The sequence below is a fragment of the Crinia signifera genome, chromosome 6, assembly GCF_055691185.1.
Source record: "Crinia signifera chromosome 6, ASM5569118v1, whole genome shotgun sequence".
NCBI classification, from domain to species: Eukaryota; Metazoa; Chordata; class Amphibia; order Anura; family Myobatrachidae; genus Crinia; species Crinia signifera.
In genome coordinates, this window is record NC_139222.1 from 128,005,578 (window position 1) to 128,020,818 (window position 15,241).

At 44.1% G+C, this 15,241-nt stretch overlaps 1 protein-coding gene across 8 annotated transcripts in view; it reads right to left on the minus strand.

Annotated features, from left to right (window-relative positions):
- The window catches only part of SRCIN1 (SRC kinase signaling inhibitor 1), a 375,505-nt gene that overhangs the window by 33,453 nt on the left and 326,811 nt on the right, over positions 1-15,241 (minus strand). For 6 of the 8 annotated variants that reach the window (XR_014444468.1, XM_083147130.1, XM_083147127.1 and 3 more), the window contains exons 10-16: positions 11,660-11,706; positions 9,761-9,918; positions 7,408-7,583; positions 6,388-6,518; positions 5,609-5,756; positions 2,664-2,979; positions 302-542 (exon numbers count right to left, since the gene is read on the minus strand). Coding sequence is in view for 7 of the 8 variants with exons in the window: in XM_083147130.1 (XP_083003256.1) it covers positions 302-542; positions 2,664-2,979; positions 5,609-5,756; positions 6,388-6,518; positions 7,408-7,583; positions 9,761-9,918; positions 11,660-11,706 (1,217 nt within the window). In the remaining variant the exon portion in view is untranslated. The remainder of the gene's footprint in view (positions 1-301; positions 543-2,663; positions 2,980-5,608; positions 5,757-6,387; positions 6,519-7,407; positions 7,584-9,760; positions 9,919-11,659; positions 11,707-15,241) is intronic. The other 2 variants (XM_083147133.1, XM_083147128.1) reach the window with 1 other exon arrangement.

A 15,241-nucleotide genomic window follows, 5' to 3' on the forward strand; every position in this document is an offset into this window, starting at 1 on the left:
CAGAAATAATTGTCGAGTTAAATTTGAGGGAAGAGTGATTTCAAACAGTCGAGGTCAGGTGAATTCTTTGACATTGAATAGGCTGCAGGAATTATCTCGACAGATTTTACCCAAAATAACTCGACAGTCGAGGAAAACCGAAAACCAAATCAGGCGAGCTCTGCTCGACAAGTCGAGAAAACTAGACAATGAATAGGCGACCTCATAAATAACCAACCTCTCGTCGAGAAAACAACAAAGCTCGACAAAAATAAGGAGCTCGACAGACATTGAATACCCCCCTTAGTATCTGCCTACTTACCAGAACCTCTTCTCCCATTGGGGTCTATTTTGGTACTAAGTTTCTGTGCTTGTTGTGGCTTGCTGGCACGGTGTTCAGGGGTTGATGCTGCACTGCCAGTTGCTTTGTGCTTGGCTGCAAAGTCCAAATCCGGAATAGCCTTCATGAGCTCAGCCTGAGTTTCTTCCAGTAGGCGGTTTATGTCTTTGGCACTGTACTGAGTCAGTGCTGCTCGTTTCTCCTCCCAGTCTCGCTCAGCTGCCTAAAATGTGAGGGAGTAAAGTGCTCAGGGACAGAAACTATTACCAGACAGATGGTCTCAAACAACACTGCAATAGATATAGCAATTTATCCTTGTTTAAGTAAAGCGGTGTCTGCAATTCAGTACACTTCAAATTAACAGGGCAGGTATGGTAACTGGCTAGCAAAACGAAACATCATGCTAAATAAATACATTATAAGCAACTATAATACATACACTGGTTGTACATTCTTTTACCATAGAGCCACGGATTCTGAATGAGAAACTATATTGGATCATGCCAATATTACAGTTGCTTAACTGTAAGAACAGCAAAAAAATAATAATAATGTTTACATTTAGTTTACTAAACATTGAAAGTTAAAAAATTTTCATGCCACTGAATGTATGTAAAATTTTCTCCAGTTTAGGCTGGGGCCACACATAGCGTGCAGCATGCTGTGATTGGAAAGGATGGAAGGACGACCGGCTCTCAAGAAGAACATATACATGGAAATCTTGTCAGTAGGATAGGGGGTGCATAGTCACAACCAGGATGGCAGCTTTGGCGGAGGTGGTCCGGAGTCCCCTTGAGGTGCTTGCTGAGATGTTCTGGGGTCACGGCAATTTTTTTTTTGCCATGCCATCATCTCACCCTTTTGAGCTGGCTATATTAGCCACTGCGAGACAGGCAGTCAAAAGGCAGAGGAGGAACGGAGAAGAGCTCCTGAAGAAGATGAAGTTCTGGGGAGGCGGCGGCTATGCAAAAGAGCTTAAAGGTGCCACCCACCGGGTGAAGACAGGGGGTGCGTCACCTCTGTGTGAAGCGGAAGCAGATTAATAAAATGTTTTAAAAACCGGTGTGGTGTTTTTATTTTCATATATCCTTTACAGGGGGTTATCAGCTGTACAGTGGGCCTTTAATGCCTCACATGCTGGTACCTGTTGTTCTCCCGGGACAATATTACCTTACGCCCAAGCTATTAACCCCACTCTCACTGACCAGAGGTTCTAGGGTGACCAACTCATCCCTTTAATCTGGGACACATATTAATTACACAGGTTCTGTGGCTGGCTTTCACCTGGTTTTAAAACTGCCACACCTCAAGACTCCATTTCACCTGGTTTTAAACTGCCACAGAACCTGTGTAATTAATATGTGTCCCGGATTAAAGGGATGAGTTGGTCACCTTAAGGGGTGCGGAAGATAGCCCCGGGCTTCAGCCCAGGCGTGGGGTGTGGACCCCTCTAATTGGGGGGGGGGGGTTCCCACCTCCAAAAAAACTCCTGGCCTGGGCTGACTGGTTAGGGTGGGAAATGCTTTGGCCATGGGACCCAGTCAAGAGTGTTCCCTGGCTGTAGCACTACACCCCTTGCTAGTGGAGCCCAGTGTTGGTTCCGAAAATATGGGGGACTCCCACTCACTCTATCCCCTTTATTTTGGTAACCAGGGAAAGTTCCAACAGCCCAGTGCTGGCTCCTAAAATACAGGGGGTCGCTACTCATTTTCTCCCAGTATTTTGGGAACCAGAGCTGGCTTCAAGAGCCTGCTGCTTGTTCATAAATTCACAGGGGACCTCCACTCTCCTACCAAAGACTGCATCCTGCTAAAACGCATTGTGTGAACACAAAAAGCTGCATCCTGCTAAACAGTTCCTGTTCGACTGCATCCTGCTAAAATGCAATGTGTGGCTCAATAAAAACTGTAATCAGCAGCTGCCACATCACAACTGTAAAAGTTATGATGCAGTGTCTGCTGACTGATCTGATTGAATAAGATGTCAAAGTCTGATGTATTGTTTTATCCTATGTGTGACATTAAATGATCTCAAAATATATATATATATATATATATATATATATATATATTTTGTGGTAATAAATGGATTTCATTTATTGTTAGGTTATGAACTTTTCCCCTTTAAGCATAGTCTACGGATTTCGTGACCAATGTATAATGACTGCAGCTCTCCTATACACGAAGGATATTGTAAGCAACTCCCTGACACTAGATGCTGTCACTATAAGTAGCTGGCATTCAACAAGTACAGATTTAAGGAGCAGTTGGTAGTTATGATATTTTAAAATATACTGGATAATCTTCTTTTCGAAGTTCTCAATAGCAGTCTGCATGCTTCTCACCTCCACAGACACTGATTTCTCTGCTCCCACTCTCTTGTTCTGTGTCTCTGGGACAGTCTGAGTCTTTACAGTAACCATCTCCCCTCGGGTAGGATTGTTAGTGTGAGATGCAGCATCGCTGTGACACACAGACTCCCAACTGTGTGTCTTAGACTCATTCAGCTGAGAGAAGTTTGTTGGGGGACTTGAGGGCAGCTCAAAACCTGTGCTTTTGGAGAAATCTCCATCACCTATTTGCTTGGAGGAAGGATTGTGAAGATTCTCTGGTGTGTTCCAAACCCCTTCTTCTACTTGTCTGAAGAATGGAAGAGTATGACTTATAACCATAGAAAAAAACAGGATTAAATGACATTATAATAATAATTGGAGAGCACACTGTAGAATAATTAGATGAAGGATATTGTAAAATGAGAGTATTTAAAGGTTGGGAAAACAGTTTAGAAAGACCAAGGTACTGCAGTAAAGGAAATGGCAGAATTGTATAAAATCTTAGATTATAAGTAATAGGGAAATGGGTGTAAAAAAAAATAATAATCAGGGAACACAACAACACAATAAAATCAACACAACAAGCCATGGGTATAGTGTAACCTCACTGAAGTTCTGTGTTGCCTTCACTTTGGTACTTTTCACAACTAAAGAGCAGGCCTGGTAATTGGTTACTTTACTGAACATCACACACATCTGTTAAGTTGCATAGTAATAGAACAATTAAATGCAGATAGGTTAAGTGTTTCTAGTGATAGTTTGGGTACTTGTGTATTTTGGCGGCGCCCCCGATGTCCGTCGTACGACGAACAGATCGCATCGCATCGCATGCCATGCACCCGATGGCATGCGATGCGATGCGATTTTGACCCCCTATACGACCAAAAATCGTATAAGCACCCTAAAGGGTGCTTTTGAGCACCCAAATGGGTGCTTACAATGTTAAATGCACCCCCACGCCACCCCCCACTATAAACGTGAACCCGAAGCGTGGCGAGCGCAGCGAGCCCGCGAGGGGCGGCGGTACGCGTCCTACGACCTTTTCATACCCCCACTATCCACGTCGGCGTGGAGTTGAGAATAGAATAGTGTGGCGAGCGCAGCGAGCCACCGAGCCCGAAGCGTGGCGAGCGCAGCGAGCCCCGCGGATACCTTCACAGGTAAACGCGTCCCCTCGCGGGCTTCACAGGTGTCCGCGTCGCCACGGACACCTGTGAAGCCCGTGAGGGGACGCGTATAACTGTGAAGGTATCCGCGTCCCCTCGCGGGGCTCGCTGCGCTCGCCACGCTTCGGGCTCGGTGGCTCGCTGCGCTCGCCACACTATTCTATTCTCAACTCCACGCCGACGTGGATAGTGGGGGTATGAAAAGGTCGTAGGACGCGTACCGCCGCCCCTCGCGGGCTCGCTGCGCTCGCCACGCTTCGGGTTCACGTTTATAGTGGGGGGTGGCGTGGGGGTGAGAATAGAATAGTGTGGCGAGCGCAGCGAGCCACCGAGCCCGAAGCGTGGCGAGCGCAGCGAGCCCCGCGTGGAGTTGAGAATAGAATAGTGTGGCGAGCGCAGCGAGCCACCGAGCCCGAAGCGTGGCGAGCGCAGCGAGCCCCGCGAGGGGACGCGGATACCTTCACAGTTATACGCGTCCCCTCACGGGCTTCACAGGTGTCCGTGGCGACGCGGACACCTGTGAAGCCCGCGAGGGGACGCGTTTACCTGTGAAGGTATCCGCGTCCGCTCGCCACGCTTCGGGCTCGGTGGCTCGCCACACTATTCTATTCTCAACTCCACGCCGACGTGGATAGTGGGGGTATGAAAAGGTCGTAGGACGCGTACCGCCGGCCCTCGCGGGCTCGCTGCGCTCGCCACGCTTCGGGTTCACGTTTATAGTGGGGGGTGGCGTGGGGGTGCATTTAACATTGTAAGCACCCATTTGGGTGCTTAACATTGTATAAGCACCCATTAGGGTGCTTATACAATGTTTAATCGCATCGCATCGTATGGCATCGTATGCCATGTACAATGGCATACAATTTCAAAATTGTATGCCATCGTGCACTATCGTACGATATCGCGTCGCATCGCATACCATCGTATGTGTTATGGTATGCGATGCGATGGGCGCCGCCAAAATACACAAGTACCATAGTTTGCATTCTTACAACTCAATTATTTAGCAAACGCAGTGACGATAATCAATTGTTGCTGGTTACCAATCTCATTCTGGCCCGGTTTAGTTGCTAAACCCGACTAAATGAAGTGCTCAAATGGGTAACTTTTCGCACAATGCTGACACCACTGCTTGTCAGCAGCAACAATTGAATAGCTCTTTTGGAAGTGCAGGATAGAAGCAGAGACAACTGAATTGGAGAAGCGCAGGTAATGGGGTGGGCGATGGTGCGCAATCAGAACTGCTACGCTCAGTGCGGTGCGCCACACACCCGCCACCTATTTATGGCCCTGGTTGCTGGTTTTAGTGAAAATATAGGCTGTATCCTAAGAGGTTACTGGTTTCTAGTGAAAAGTAGTAATGCAGCCCATCATTTTACAAGTAACCAGTAAACTCTAACAATACAGCCGAATAGGTGCCTGGTTTCTATTGAAATGTTAGGATGTAGCCTAACAGGTTACTGGTTCTAGTGAAACAATAGGCTGAAAATTTATTATTGTGAAATGATGGTCTTCATTATAAGAGGTTAATGGTTTCTAGTAAAAGGTTAGGCTATATTCCCACGGGTAGTACATTTCTACTAAAATGATCTAATGCTATGTAAAAGATTATTGTTGAAGGGACCCTCAATGTGTGTTAATTTTGTGCTTATGTTTATATAAAATATAAACATAAGCATATAAAAATCAATCTATCCTGTTTTATGCTACCCTTATATGAACGTAAAATTAAAAAAATTTTATAAAAAAAAAAAAAAAACAGATATATTTTTGGATTCCCTAGTGACTTACTTGCGAATCTGAGCCAATGTGTCTGTAACCATCTTGCATCTCTTTAACAGACCGTCCAGGCGATGTGGTTCCTCCTTCAGGAACTTCACAGCCTCCACCTCCACACGCAGAACTATGCGCATTTTACTTTGCAAACTGGGGAACTGAGCTGCAGATAGGAAGAGAGCACAATATATATATATATATAAAAAGAGACAATAAATGAAACGAAGACAAGTTTAGTTCGTATGAGCAAAATTAATAAGACTAACAACTTACCGACAAACAAGGAACATTGTCTAGACTGAACCTACATTTAAGAGAGTATGCAGTTTCCATTGAATTGATCGTCTTCATTCTCATTAACCCTTTGAGTGCTGACATCTTTGTCAGAGATGCGCAAAATATCTGCTAAAAATGCCAGCATTGCTCCCATTGTTATATACATTCAAATAAAAAAATGTTGTGTAATGAAAGATTATATTTCCTATATAAAAAGGTAAACATTTCAGGTCATTATAATAAATAAAAATGTGTAATTGCCAATTTTCACACCAATTTGACAAACTCACTTGGCACTCAAAGAGTTAATATTGCTTCAGCCCACAAAATGGCACCATAGTGGAGACCGGAAAAGCTATGTTGCCCCTCTGTGTGCCACACTTATTTTAAACTGCACAATGTAAAAATGAATGTACAGGCTGGTAGAGCTTTCAGTGAGCAGTATTCTGGAGTACAACAATGAATTGCATTCCCCATAGTACAGTACTTTCAGACTTTAATTCACAATTCCTTCTTACCTTTAAGCTCTGTCAGTGTCTCTCCAAGCTGCTTCAGCACTACAGCTTTCTCCTCCAGTTCCTGTGTGGAGATCAGGCGGTGGTTGTGTGCAAAATCTTTCTTGATTTTATCCACCGATTTCTCTAGGTCACTACAAGAGGAAATGCAGATACCACTGAAGCAATAATTATTCCATTATGCAGAGCATGTTACACATAGATCATTTTGACTTACACTAGGTGGGTTATTCTGGTTCACTCAAAAGTTACATCTGCCCCACCTGCAGTGCTCATGGTATTGTCCATTTAAGAAGGAATTTGCCTTTGCAAGTGAACCAGAATAAGGGCCTAGGTTTGGCCATATCATTCGGAGGAGACTATGGGGGGGGTATTCAATCTGGGCCACTATTTACGACGGGGGAAATAGCGGTGAACGCCTATTCAATGCTGTCTTTCCCGACCGCATTGAAGAGGCAGATCGACAGAATGGGCCCGACTTTAAAAGAAGTCGGCCTGTTTTGTAGATTTCGGCCGTGAATTGTCGCGATCGCTGCCGAATATCGACAATCCACAGCCGTTTACGAAGACACGCCCCCTTTCTGCCGATCAAAAAGTGGGACATTGAATCGCTCCTGGCGATCTGCGGTCGAACAAAACGAAAACAGGCCAGGGTCACGGCTGTCGGGCCAGATCGACAGTCGTGACCCGGGATTTAATACCCCCCTATGAAGACAGAATTCCAGAGATGTTCTTACCTATGCACTGAAACATGGGAGAATGCGCCGAACATAGGATTATGGGCTTATACAAAAACCTATTCAAAACCAAACCATATATAGTAAATGAAATTAGCAAAATTATAAAATGTATCTGTAATTTTAGGTAATTGGAGAGTTTACCTTTTATCCACAATGATCTTATCTAAATCTTTAGATGTGGCCAAATCCTCATCTGAATTCTGGGTATCATGCAGCCCTAATGCAGCGACCTCATGAGAAGACGTATGTAAATTAATTGGGTTTTTACCGCCAAGAAACTCACTTTAGTTGCTGAGTTATAAACTCCTCCTCATTCAGATATTTCAGTCTCTCCTCTTCTACCATAGCTCTCTGCCGCTGCAGTGGATCTTCTTGCTTACGCATGGTGTCAGTAACTCGCACACTGATCTCGGTCTCTGTACGTTTCAGCATAGTCCGCACAGTTTCCTGGTTCTGCAGCTGAAGTACATGGGGTGAAAAAAAGCACTGTAACAAATGACAACAGGACATCCCCAAATCTATAGCCTAAAATGTCCAGAATGTGAAAGTATATCATTATGTGCAAGATTAAGAAGGTGGGCATAATATACATCTTGTCATTTTAAACCAATATCATTAAAATGATGATGGAGTGGGAAGTCCTAACTCAATGCAATGTGCAATGCAGGTATACAAAAAGTCTGGTGGAAGCACAACAATGTTATATTAAGGTAAGATGTTTGATGCACAGGTTGTTTGGCTGATACTGTAGGTATACTTTACAATGTACAGGACTGAGGTCATGGGTTCGATTTCCACTATGGCACTAACTGTGCGGAGTTTGTATATTCTCCCCGTGCTTGCGTGGGTTTCCTCCGGGTACTCCGGTTTCCTCCCACAATCCAAAAATATACTGGTAGGTTATTTGTCTCCCAACAAAATTAACCCTAGAATGTCTGTGTGTGTGTACATGTGGTAGGGAACATAGATTGTAAGCTCCACTGGGGCAGGGACTAGTAGTAGTAGTACGTTTATTTATAAGGCGCCGCAAAGTGTCCGCAGCGCCGTACATAGCAAACAAAAAACAAATTACAAGGTAACGTACAGGGTGTGTTGAAAAATACAGTATAAATAGGGGTATAGCTGGTAGAACTAAAATCAGCATCAGTTCAGAAGTAGGTGTCAAAATTGTCGAGGAGACTGAAGATGAAGTAGAGGAAGGGAAGAACAGGACAGGAGCACAGGTGAGGTAAAGAGGTAGGGTGAGTACGTGAGGAAGGAGGACCCTACTCATAAGAGTTAACATACTAAAAATAGGTGGGTGGACGAACGAACGAAAAACAATAGGATAAGTAGGAACGGAGGGGAACGGAGGCAGGAGAGGAGGATCAAAACAGGTTAGGAGGAGGGATAGGCTAGTCGAAAAAAGTGGGTTTTGAGGGAGCGCTTGAAGGAGGTAAGGGAATCAGAAATCCTGATGGGTGGCGGGAGGTTGTTCCAGTGCAGGGGGGCAGCGCGAGAGAAGTCTTGGACACGGGAGTGGGAGGAGGTGATTAGGTGAGAGGTCAGTCGGCGGTCAGTGATGGAGCGAAGAGGACGGGAGGGAGTGTGGATAGAGATCAGTGAAGAGAGGTAAGGAGCGGTGGAGGAGGAGAGAGCCTTGTAGGTGGTGGTGAGGAGTTTAAAGAGAACTCGGAAAGAAAAGGGGAGCCAGTGAAGAGATAGACAGAGGGGGGAGGCGGAGGTAGAGCGGCGGGAGAGGAAGATGGACGGATGTGAATGTTCAAATATCCTCTGTAAAACGCTGTGGAATATGTGTGCGCTATATAAGAAACATTATACCCTTGAAGAATAAGGCATAATTAAATCACTGGGATTATATGGCCAGACACAGCTGTTAAATTTACAAATAACCAAAGCAAGAAAACATCAGTCCGCTACAGTCTGAGAAACAGAAAACCTCACATAAAGATATACAGATGTGTCCTCATACATGTAACCTTAATATGCCATGTAACGTGAGATGTCTAACATGAATGAGTCACCAGATCCAATGCAACTAATGTTAATGTTGCACAATGTACAAGTAGACTGTGCTGATTAATTTGATAAAGAACAGTTGTATATAGCATTGTGACTGAGTTTGTATAAAGAGCAGAACAGAACATTTATTGGGAAAAATCTGCAGTTGCTACATCATCACACTTACTGTAGTATGCAGAGACTAAGACGCACACCGATAAACAAGTGTCATATCATATTAATCAGCACAGCCTCATCATACATTCTAGATGCATTTTCTGCAAAAATAGAAGCAAAAAAAGACGTCTGAGGCCAGGAGATTATCATGTGACCTGGTGGGCCAACATGGCTGTTATTTGGTGTGACTGCAGCAAAGATGTATGAACACACATCTGTAACAGTTGTGTTTAGTGGTGTTGGTGTGATGTGCCACAGTCTGAGAAACTCAGAGCTCACAGAGAAGCTTTTCTAATAGCAAAGCAATGGAGGAGCTGAGCTCTGTATTCTAGCGCCACCCAATACCCTTGGTAGCCATGGCCATATAAACATCTTAATAAAAACTACTAGCTGTTGTGTAGCGTCATCAACTTTTTCAGAAAATAGAATTCAAGTCTAGTAATTCTGCCATTACAAACCTGCATTTTTTTCAGCTGCTGCAGCTGGTTCCTCAGCTCACTAGCATTGTGCTGCAGGTCATGGAGATGAAGCTGCATGTGCAGACGGGTGATCGCCTTACTCTGGTCAGCTGGGGTGGAAGTGGACATTGGGGTACCAGCATTATGATGGCCAGGCGCTATGAGAGAATCACAAATAATATGACGGTCACCACTTTCTCCTAAAATGGAATAATAAAATAGCAAGATAACATACCTTTAAACACCAATTAACTATTAATTTGCAAAGATGAACAATATTCATTTTAAAGATACTTGGGGGTATATTTATCAAAGGGTGAAATGCCAAACTTATTTTAGTAATGCCATCCCAGCATAACAAAATAAAATAGTGGGCAAATTCTTAACTCTTATTTTTCTTTTAAGGGACAGATTTATCTTTGTGTAAACAGCTGTAAAAATATATATTGTAATGCTGGTTACACACCAAAACGATTTGGGCACAATCCCATTAATCTGGATCCAATTCAGACCGATTGGATGCAGATTGGGTCAAAATCGTTTGGTTGGATCCGAATTGGATCAGATTCCGATCCTACCTGCTGCAGGTAGGATCTGTAGAAGATCCATTCATCTGAATACAGATCGGATCGAATTGGAATCGGATGCAAATCATATGCAAATCAGATTGCCCGATTTGCATACTATTTGCATCCAATCCAAATAGTTTTGGTGTGTACCCAGCATCGATCCTTGTTAATAAATAAACCTTTCAATTGCAAACACTACTCTCAGTGACCACTAGAGGTCAATCACAGTTTGCAGCTTCAGTCTTGTTAAATACAATTAAACAGGTCTAAAAATGTTCTCTCAACAGTCAGACAAAATGATCATACAGTGAATGACTCACTTGTAAAGAACCCTATACATTAGCTACAGATTGAGCCAATTTCTCAATTCCCCAATAATTGTGTCAGAGAATTGGGAACATTCAACCAGTTTAAAAATCCTGGTTACCCAAGCCCTCTGGATTTCCAAATTAAGGATTTTTTACATTCTCCCAGTGGGTTATTTGTTGGGTTCAGGGAAATAGAGGCTAGCTTTAAGGCAAAATACTCCTTTTAAAACAAGGTACAAACTGAAAATAGCAAACACGTGGTGGAACAGATAATTGTCCATTGAATACTGATACCTTTTAGTGTACATCTAAAACTTTTTTAATACGTGAGCTGGATACATCCATAAATGCTGTCTGCTAAATACTATTTTTGGAATAAATGTTGCTACATTGTGGAGGCCGCCTATTGATAAATTGGGACATATATTTGAACGATTGTGCATAATGATATATTGTGTATTGTTCACACCTCTCAGGTCAAAAAACTGAACTAATGCCACTGCTGCACACATTACTGTACCAACTCCATGGGAAAACATAGTGCAGTTAATCACAATTTTTGGATCCACAGTCATCATAAAAGTTTTTTCAGTAATGAAACTGAAAATAGGAGAAGGCTGGAAAAAGGGAGGAGCCAGAGGTGGAAGAGGTGTGAGGAGAAATGAGTAGAGAGGAGTAGGTCAACAATATATAAAAAGAAAAAGATCCTTTAAGAGCAGTCTAGATACACTGCTACATGTTGCTCAGCCTATGCAGTTTCTGCTGGCAACTAAAACCTGTAACTACTGTCTACACAACCTGGGGCTAACACACAATGACATGATTGAGGTATAATGAATTCTCATCATATTGGCTCGACTCATAAGGTGTGCATTTAGATACACAGGTTACTGAACAGATTTTTTTTTTGTGTGTGGAGATTATCAGTATCTCTAAAGGATAAAAGTAAATCCACAGAAATGTTTTAGTACTACATCATTAACTGACAATTAGTGCTGTTCCGATACACTATAGTTACAGACCTATGTATGTACCTGGTGATCCGCTATTTGCAGCCTCTGACTTCTCACTGCAAATATACAAGTTTAGAAAAGGTTAACAGTGTCATTATCCATTTCTTGTATTATCTCATTCAATGTCACTTTAAATCTAAATAAATCGTTTTGGGTGATGTATGCTAAAATCAAATGCAAGAAGGAAATGGCCTGATGCAGTGGTTCCCAACCTTTTTTTTGGTACTCTTTACCTAGCACGGCGCCCACGATGTCCATCGCGGTCATCGGGGGTAAAAAATTGCGGGCATCGCGGCCATCGCATGCACTAAAAAAAAACGGGTGCGACGCGATGCCCGCGATTTCCCATAGGGATCAATGTTAAAAGTGTGATTGGACGCGATTTTACTGTTCAATGCCTCAGTGCCCGTGATTTTTCCATAGGAAACAATGTTAAATGGGCCACAGAGCCCTAATAGTCCCCCTGAAGTCTGAAATGGCCCCCACAATTGTTAACGCCACCCCACGATCAACATGAACCCGAAGCGTGGCGAGCGCAGCGGTACGCGTCCTCCGACCTTTTCATACCCCCACTATCCACGTCGGCGTGGAGTTGAGAATAGAATAGTGTGGCGAGCGCAGCGAGCCACCGAGCCCGAAGTGTGGCGAGCGGACGCGGATACCTGTGAAGCCCGCGAAGGGATGCGTTTACCTGTGAAGGTATCCGCGTCCGCTCGCCACGCTTCCGGCTCGGTTCACTATTCTATTCTCAACTCCACACCGACGTGGATAGTGGGGGTATGAAAAGGTCGGAGGACGCGTACCGCCGCTGCGCTCGCCACGCTTCGGGTTCACGTTGATCGTGGGGTGGCGTTAACAATTGTGGGGGCCATTTCAGACTTCAGGGGGACTATTTGGGCTCTGTGGCCCATTTAACATTGTTTTCTATGGAAAAATCGCGGGCATTGAGGCATTGAACAGTAAAATCGCGTCCAATCACACTTTTAACATTGTTCCCTATGGGAAATCGCGGGCATCGCGTCGCACCCGTTTTTTAGTGCATTTGATGGCCGCGATGCCCGCCGTGCTAGGTAAAGAGTACCTTTTTTTTTAATCACAGCAACTTAGAGTCAGAATTATTTTCATGGCACCCCTAGACCAGAAGTGACATTTTTTTTTACAAATTCTAAATTAAGTAATTTGTTTAAATGTCATTGTTAGGTTAAATTTTGTGGAAATGGATAGGATTCCCTTCAATTTGTCCACATAAATTATGATTGGAAGCCACAAGCACTGGTTTTGCCTAATAATTTGATCATAAATAATTTGAGTTGGTCCTTGACCACCAACCCAAGGCACCCCTGCATGTGTCCAGAGGCACCCCAAGGTACCTAGGCACACCATTTGGGAACCACTGGCTTAAATTCTATTCTGACAAAGGAGATGTTGCATATATTTGGTTGCATATATTTGGTACAATGTAACAGGTTACTTCTTAATTCAGGATAAACCTTCCTTGTAGGTTAAATAGTATGGTGAGAATATGCAAGATAGGTCACTAGATCTCTAGTGTGTTTAGTGTTTTAGCTTGATATGCCCCTTGTTCGGAACCCAGGCTGCCACTCATACCCCTTTTCCACTTGCAAAAATATCCCGGGTTTTTGCACATGAACGCGCATCAACCCGGGATTTAGTGCAGTGTGAAAGGGTCTTTGAGGGATATCCCGTGTTCAGCATTCCGGGATCTCTACCCAGGTCCTGACCTGGGTAGGATCCGGAATCGACACGGGATGCGGCCAGTGTGAATGGTCCCGTACCCGGGATCGGGTACACGGGACTTTAAAAAAGCTGCTGATTGGAGCTTTGTTTGGGCTCACAATGCTGATGTCATCTGTAATCGCACTGGAAAGCGGAAGAGAAGCCCTGGACATGTGCAGATCGGAGCAGACAGCCATCATGGCAAACTGGACGGACCAGGAAGTGAGAGAGCTCCTGAGCATAAGGGGCGAGGAGGAGATAAAACGCCAAATTACTGGCACAGTCAAAGATGCCGTGGTTTATAAAAACATATCAAAGCTGCTTGAAGCCAGAGGCATGATCCGGACACAACAGCAAGTTGTCAATAAACTGAAGACCCTGAGAAAGAAGTTCATGAAGGTGCATGACAACAACCGTAAAAAGAGTGGGGCTGGCCGCATCGAGTGGGAATATTATGACATCTGCGCAACCGTCTTCGGGCACACAGCTCTCTGCAATCCTGTGAGTCTGTCTTCAAGTTCAAAGTACATTGCTGCAGAAACCAGCCAAGGCCCTGAAGATACACAGACAAGTGAAGTCTGCCACTCATCACCCCTGCTAATCGAGGACACACCTGATTGTATTGAGCATGAAACATCCAGCCACCTGCCCAGCCCTGATGGCAGCATATCCGTCACCGTTGAAGAGGTCGTGGAAGCTGCGACCACTGACAGTGGGTGCCGTCTCCCCAACTTTGCAGAGAAACAGTAAGTTTATTTTTTAAAGACACATAGCACACTATAGGGTTAGGTTGGGGGTGGGGTGGAGGTGGAGCATAGGGTTATGCACAGCATGACCAAATAGTGGTCCTCCAGCAGTTGTGGAACTACATATCCCAGTATGCCTTGGCACAGTTTAAGCATTGCCTAATAGCAAAACTGTGGCAAGGCATGATGGGACTTGTAGGCTGTGGGAAGGGGGGGGGGTGACATAATATACAGTTATCAAAGTATAACCTGCAGTGATGTCGCAGTGTTAAGCAGTGTGTACAAGGGCGTAACTACCATGGGTGCAGGGGGTGCAGCTGCTATGGGGCCCAGAGCTGAGAGGGGCCCATTTTGCCTGTCAAATTATTATATGCTTTATGCATTTTTTAGCATTAGGTGAGAAATAGGGGCCCTTATAAACTTTTGCTATGGGGCCCACATGTTTCTAGTTACGCCACTGATTAAATAGTTTTCCAAAGCTGCTATTTTTATGTATGGTCATTTTCAATTTATATCTTATCTTTACAGTTTACAACGTTCCACCTAGAACGAAGAAAATGAACAAAGCGGGGCAAGCAGCTAGAGCCATGACAAGTGCCCTTGTTGAAGAACTCCGAGAAATGGACAATGCTATGTCCACACAGGAGAATGCAAGGATCGACAAATTTTTAGAGGCCGAGCGTGAAATGCAGGACTCATTTCTTTCTAAAATCCTGTCAATGCAGGAACGCATGAATAGAGAGGCTCTTGAGCGTCATAGGGAATTGCAGCAAATGAACATGGCGTTCCTGGAACGTTTGTTCAATAATCCAAAAGCTCCAAGCCAACACCACAGCTCGCAATACCCTGAACCGGGTTATTCCACATATAATCATGGACCATACTTTGGTTCAAGCAATGCTGCAAATGAGCAAACCTCAGAGTTTTCAGTTTTTCGCAATTTGTCTTAAAGCTATAGGCACATACTTAATTTTTTTTGTTTGTTTTGCACTTAAAGTGCCTCGGCACTAGTTTACCTCAGTGTTTATGTACCTGTAGTTCATTGTTTTGCACTTAAAGTGCCTCGGCACTAGTTTACCTCGTTGTTTATGCACTACTAGTACATTTT